The 6,586-nt window shown below is 56.7% G+C and overlaps 1 protein-coding gene across 2 annotated transcripts; it reads left to right on the top strand.

The window, feature by feature from the left end:
• Positions 1-504: 504 nt before the first annotated feature.
• Positions 505-5,554, top strand: Selenow (selenoprotein W). Of its 2 annotated transcripts, none has more exons than XM_006999030.3 (6): positions 505-642; positions 2,409-2,433; positions 2,548-2,601; positions 2,787-2,861; positions 2,962-3,060; positions 5,243-5,554. In XM_006999030.3, the coding sequence occupies exons 1-5, from the start codon at positions 599-601 to the stop codon at positions 3,043-3,045; spliced, it is 282 nt and encodes a 93-aa protein (XP_006999092.2). In that variant the 5' UTR covers positions 505-598; the 3' UTR covers positions 3,046-3,060; positions 5,243-5,554. The 2 variants fall into 2 exon arrangements, with proteins under 2 accessions (XP_006999092.2, XP_076428133.1); XM_076572018.1 differs by lacking the exon at positions 505-642 and adding an exon at positions 1,656-1,675.
• The last annotated feature ends 1,032 nt before the right edge of the window (positions 5,555-6,586 follow it).

The raw sequence follows: 6,586 nt of genomic DNA, 5'->3' as shown, positions 1-6,586 counted from the left end.
AGAGAGGCTGCACACTTTTGGGGGTTTCGCTGGGGTCCAGCCGCCAGGCTGAAATGAGACAGCTGGGCCCGAAGTGCACGCTAGGACTCCCAGCTTCACTTTTTCAGACCGAGGGTTCATCTACCCAGAATCAGTCAGGGCTGGAGACCCCACCCCAATTGCCGGTCCCCTCAAGGAGGATGGGGCGCATGCGTCGTGTGCCTCAATTTCCCGGCGCAGCCCCTCCCAGCCACTCTGCAACTGAACTTCAGTCTCAGCGAATTCTCTGCCTCGAGCCACCGCCCTGCGGTCTGAACCATTCTAGCACGGAGAAGGGACAGCCAAGGGCGCGGAGGTGACTCGTCCCAGAGACGCCGTCTATGGAGACAACCCCGGGATATCACGGGAACAGCATGGACTTCCGCGTGGGGGGTCGCGTCCGTGGTCACAGCCCTCGCCGTGTCCTGGAGCCTCGGTCTCCGCGCTACCCTGCTCCCCCCACCCCGCGCGTGCACTTGGTCTGCTCCGCCTCTAGAGGGAGTAGGGCTGTGCGCACGGCCCCACGCGCAGACCTCGAGGTCCTTGTTGCTCTGCGGTCGGGTCCTCGCTCTGTGCGGGGATGCGATCTGGAGCCATGGCGCTCGCTGTTCGAGTCTTGTATTGGTAAGTCCTGGTGACCACGGTTCCCCCTTTCTCTGTTCCCGGTCCTTTGTGCCAGGGACTCCCTTCCGCGCTCTTGTTGGCTGAGTACGGTGACTGCACCCCAGACCCCTCCATAGGGAGGGGCTTCCAAGTGGGTGGGACGGAAATAACAGCTCGGGGCAGATTTCCCCGCATCTAACAGCGGGGGCGTCTCACCTTGGGAAAGTGGAAACTGATGCTTGGGTCCTTTTTGGACGCTTGACTCAGCGCTGAGGGGAGGGGAAAGGTAGCATCGGGTTTCTCTGGGGACCTCGGCCTCCCGCCAGGCCGTTTCCCTCCCCCCCGCCCCCCTCTGAGCAGCGCCAGGTGAGAGAAGGCTGGATGGAGGTTGTCCTGTGGGGTGTGGGGAAGACTTGGATACGTGGTGTGGCGCACATAAGCGCTGTTGGGAACTCCGTGGATGCCCTGTGTCTGCACTGTAGTGCGAGTTGCAGTTGCTCGCCCCTCGCAGTGTGTACTTGAAAAAGGGTGAATTGAGCCACCGGTGGTGGTGGCGGCGGTGGTGGTGCACACCTTCGGTCACAGCGCTCGGAGGCGGAGGCAGGTGGATCTCTGTGAGTTCCAAGCCAGCCTGGTCCGCTTAACCAGTTCGAGGCAGCCAGGGCTACATAGTGAGATTCCCCGTTTCCAAAAGAGAAAAAGGGTAGTGTGGGCTGGATAGTGGGCGTGAGGATGTAGCTCGGTGCTGCAGTGTTTGCCTGGAATGCACCAGGTCCTGTGTTCTGATCCCAGTATAACACGCCGCCACCCCCCCACCCCCCACAAAAACCAGAAGACAAACAACTTACTGGCCTCGGATGTGTGGGTGCTGGGGCTGTTAACCCCGCCCCTTTTCTGGCCTTAGTTCCCCTTCTGTAGCGTGAAGGGGGCAGGTGATGGTGATATTTAACTCGTCAGCACTCTAATTGTGCCCCTGCGAGAGGCGGGCATACAAAGGCCAGCCATTTTCTCTTGGTGGCTTGTTCTTCTGCAGCTGATACACAGCCAGCATGCAGTAAGTGATGAATAAAGTGCCTGCTGGATGGATTCCCCATCCCTGAAGCCTCTTGAGGGAGCTCTCCATTTTACAGGGAACGAAACCCAGTCTGGGAATGAAGCCGGGCTCGCTTGAGGTCCCATGACAGATTGAATCTGGGTTCCCTGGTCCTCTGTGGCCGAGTGTGTGTGATCCTCCCGACCCCTTGAGGGCTCTGACCAGTCCCAGATTTTCAGGCTGTCTTTCGAAAAGGCTGCTTTGATGCGTGGCTCCCATGAGGCCGCTGCACCAGATTCCAGGCCTAAAATGGTCTGCAGTAGAGAAAAGGGGGCTGGGGAGAGCTGGGATTCCCGAGTGACAGCCAGGCGGGGGAGTGGGTGGGTGGGAATCTTCAGAGGTAGCTTTTGTCCTAATTCACTTCCCTCGGTTTCCCTCCCCGTTGTCATCCTGTGATCTCTCTGCCACCCCTCCCGCTGCCTCCTCGCCCCCTCTCGGCTCTCTGTGTGGTCTCTGCCCCGTTGCCCATTTCTCTGTGGGTGACATACATATCTTCCCCTCTCGAGGGCCTCTGTCACCTCCTCTGCATTCTCACCTGGGCCCCTCTTTATCTGTCCCCCCCCCCCCCCCCCCCCCCCCCCCCCCCCCCCCGCCCACTTCATCTCGTCCTGTTGCCCGGCTCACTTGGACACCCGTGCCGGCCTGGACCCATGCTGCCCTGGTGGACCGCAACAACCCTGGCTCTCCCCACCAGTGGAGCTTGAGGCTACAAGCCCAAGGTGAGTGGGGTTTCTCGGGAGTGCCTTGAAGGCCAGGGTGGGTATACCACGGGGAGGATTTGCCCGGCCTGGCTATGCGGCCCCCAACAACTCCCTCCCATACCCTGTTTTCAGTATCTCCAGCTCAAGGAGAAGCTAGAACATGAGTTCCCCGGATGCCTGGACATTGTGAGTCTTGGAATGGGGACGGAATCACACTGGTCCCTTTTCTGTCACTTGGGACTGGGGGTGAATGGGGATGGGTTAGGACAATCCTCTGTCCTTTTGACTTACACTCTTGGGACATGGCGGGTAGGGTGTCCTGAGAGGACATTTCAGCGCCCCCCCCCCCCCCCCACGCCTTCTTTCCTCAGTGTGGCGAGGGGACTCCCCAGGTCACCGGGTTCTTTGAAGTGACTGTAGCCGGGAAGTTGGTTCACTCCAAGAAGGTAAGTCAGTGTCCTGCCTCATCGGGGGGCGGGGGCACACGGCTTAGGGCCTAGGTTGGTGTCTGGGGCCCAGCTCAGCTCTCTCCTCTCTTCTCTTCAGAGAGGTGATGGCTACGTGGATACAGAAAGCAAGTTTCGGAAACTGGTGACCGCCATCAAAGCTGCCCTGGCTCAGTGCCAGTGAACCCTGGAGGCAGGGGTATGGGGGCTGCTGGGAGGGGTGGGGGTGCCACCCTGGGGTGTTGTATCCTGCCCTGTGTATGGACTCTCCGAGTGCAGAGTGGGAAATGGCCACATCCCAGGGGCCCCTGGAGCGGGGGTGGGGTGGGTGGGGTGGGGTGGGTGGGGGTGGGGCTTAGGAAGCATAGCTGAGGGGTTGCAGAGTGGAACCGTGGAGGTGATGGGGGGAGGGGCTTTCCTTGAGCGGCCTTCTTGATCCTGGAGTGGAAGGTGCTGCAGGAAGTCAGGCTGTGGTTGAGGATGTGGCTCGGTTGGTGGCGTGATTGCCCGCCACGCAGGAGGCCCAGAGTTCCAGCTTCAGCGCTCTAGAAACTGGGTGATACGACTCCCCCTGAAAATCCCCAGCACGGGGGAAGGCAGGAATGAGCACTTCCAAGGCTGAGGCAGAAGGATTGCCATGAGTTGGGAGCCAGGCTGGGCCTCATGAGACCATGTCATAATCACCTGTAACTCCAGTCCCAGGGAATCCGATGTCCTCTTCTGGTCTCTGAGGGCACTGCACACACAATGTTCTCAGACATACATGCAGACAAACACTGCATACACATTAAAAAACAAAACAAAATAAACATAAAGCAGAAGAGTTGGCCTTGTGGGCAGGCCTGTGATCCCAGCATTTTGGAGGTAGGGCCAGAAGGATCAAGAGTTCAAGGTTATCCTTGGCTACACTGAGTTTGCTGCCATGGAGGGCTATGTGAGACAGTCTTTAAATTCAAAAGGCTGCCAGGGACGTAGAGATGGTTTGGGTTAAGAGCACTTGTTGCGCTTGCCGAGGACCTAGGTTCGAGTCCCAGCACCACATGGCGGCTCACGGTTCCTCACTCCAGTTCCAGGGAACCCAGCGCACTCTTCGGACCTCCATGGGCACCGAGCACTCGGGTCCTGACAGGCAAAACACCAACACATACAATGAATGAATCTAACAGTAAGAAAATGCTGCTAAGGACCTGGCAGTCTGGCCCTGGTCACCTTTGTTCCTTTGACAGAAGCAGTTTTCTGGTGCACTGGACCGTGTAGGAACAGCCCAGGGACTAGTGTGCAATCCAGTGTGTTCTGGAATGCAGTCCTGTTCCTAGTCACAGCCGTTCGCAGTTGGATTTTATACATTTATACATTTATTTATTTTGGTCTTTCAAGATGGGGTTTCTCTGTAATAGCCCTGGCTGTCCTGCAATTTGATTTGTAGACCAGGCTGACCTAGAACTCTCTTTGTAGTGCTGGTAGTGTGAACCACCACTGCCAAGCTGGTTTTTTTGTTTTGTTTGTTTTTTTTCTCCCCCTTGTACTGGGAGTTGAGCTCTCTCTGCCTCACACAATGCTAGGCAGGGGCTCTACCACTGAGCCACACCCCAGCCCTCACTGGGGGATTCTAGGCAGGGGCTCTGCCACTGAGCCACATCCCCAGCCCCTCACTGGGGGATTCTAGGCAGGGGCTCTGCCACTGAGCCACATCCCCAGCCCCTCATTGTGGGTTCTCAGCAGGAGCTCCACCACTGAGCTACTTTTTTTTTTTTTTTTGGTTTTTCGAGACAGGGTTTCTCTGTGTAGCTTTGCGCCTTTCCTGGAACTCGCTTTGGAGACCAGGCTGGCCTCGAACTCACAGAGATCCGCCTGCCTCTGCCTCCCGAGTGCTGGGATTAAAGGCATGTGCCACCACCGCCTGGCTATTATTTTTTTTATTTGAGTCAATTCTGTCTGGTTGGCTGAGCTGGCTTGAACTTGAACTCACAGTGGAGCCGAGGCTGTTTTGATTTTGTTTTCCTGTCATTTCCTTGTGTGCTCCAAACTCAGCCTCTACTACTGGGCAGCTCTGGCTGGCCCAGCCAGAGCGGAGTCCTAGCTTCTCACTCCACATCCTCTCCACCTTGTATTAGTTCCTGTACCTTGGTCTGGAACTTAGTATCACCTCCCAAACCCCATGGACTAGATGCCCACTCCCAGCATGCTTTGCACCAGGAATCTGGTCAGTTTCACCTCAGCCCTGCGCACAGTGGCTCATCTGTGAAAGCAGCACTTGAGAGGCTGGGGTAGGAGGTTGCTGCGACCGCAGGAATGTGCCACCATGCCTGGATGTGCTTCTTCCCCTTTTATAGTCCCCCTTCCTCTGCCCACAAGCTGACCATCCCCCTCTCTCTCCACAGTGACCTCCTGGCAGCCGCCTTATGACAGGAAGGACTGAAATGTCTCAGACCTGTGGTCTTTCCTCGATGTCCCTGCGGCCACTAAGCCAGGCCAGAGGGTGCCTCTGTGAGGGGGTGTGCCTCCCCAGAATCCACCTGTGCACGCACCCTGCCCTGCCCTTCTGCCCTCTTCCTCACCTCTCCCTGAATTCCTCCATGTCTCCCATCTACCCTCCTGCCTTGGTTTCCCTTCTCCAGCTCAGACTGCAAGAAGATAAGCAGCCGTGTTGCCAACTGTTCCCAGTCGAATAAAAGTTGGTTGAGGCAACTGAAGGGAGACACGGTTTATTTTGGTCGCAGTTCTTGGTCACAGTCCATCCTGGCAGGGAGGTCAAGGTATAGCAGGAGCTTGAAGAGGCTGGTCACACTGTATCTGCCGTCAGGAGGCAGAGAGATGGACTGGGGAAATGGCTCAGCAGGCAAAGGTGCTTGCTGCCAAGACTGATCCCCGAGTCCCATCCTTGGGAAGGAAAGAACCAACCAATTCCTGCACCTTGTCCTCTGACCTCCATCGCCTGCTTTGGCAAACACTCTGGAGAGAGCGCGCGCGCGCGCGCGCGCGCGCGCACACACACACACACACAGTAAATATGTAATAAGCAGAGGAATCCTGCTCCCCTTACATAGTCAAAGATCCCATGTTCAGGGGATGGTTCCATTCAAGGCTGGAGAGCCAGCTCTCAATGGTTAAGAGCACTGGCTTCTCTTTCCAGAGCACCCTGGGTTCAACTCCTAGCACTCACATGGTGACCTACAACCACCTGTAACTCCAGTTCTAGAGGATCTGATGCCCTCTTCTGGCCTCAGGCACCAGGCATACACACGGTGCACATACACACAGTGCACATACACACAGGCAAAACACCCATACACGTAGGATGATAAATTTTTTTTTTTCTGAGACAGGCTTTCTCTAGTTTTGGAGCCTGTCCTGGATCTCACTCTATAGACCAGGCTGGGCTTGAATCACAGAGATCTACCTGGTTCTGCCTCCCAAGTGCTGGGATTAAAGGTGTGCGCCGCCGCCGCCGCCGCCGCCGCCGCCGCCGCCGCCGCCGCCGCCGCCGCCACGAAGGATAAAATAATTTTTTAAAAGATAATAATCTCTCACAGGTGATTCTCAGTTTTGCCAAGCTGGCTGGCCTTGAACTTTCTATGTTGTCAAGGACCACCTTAAAGTCAAATCCTCCTGCCTCCACCTCCTGAATGCTCAGACTTCAGGCATCTGTCACCATACCCTCACTCTGCATGTCTTCATCAGACACCTGCTGTGTTTTGTCTACCATTCGCCTGCTGTGACATGTG

Source organism: Peromyscus maniculatus, chromosome 1, assembly GCF_049852395.1.
Source record: "Peromyscus maniculatus bairdii isolate BWxNUB_F1_BW_parent chromosome 1, HU_Pman_BW_mat_3.1, whole genome shotgun sequence".
NCBI classification, from domain to species: domain Eukaryota; kingdom Metazoa; phylum Chordata; class Mammalia; order Rodentia; family Cricetidae; genus Peromyscus; species Peromyscus maniculatus.
This window is presented reverse-complemented; position numbering and strand designations above follow the sequence as displayed.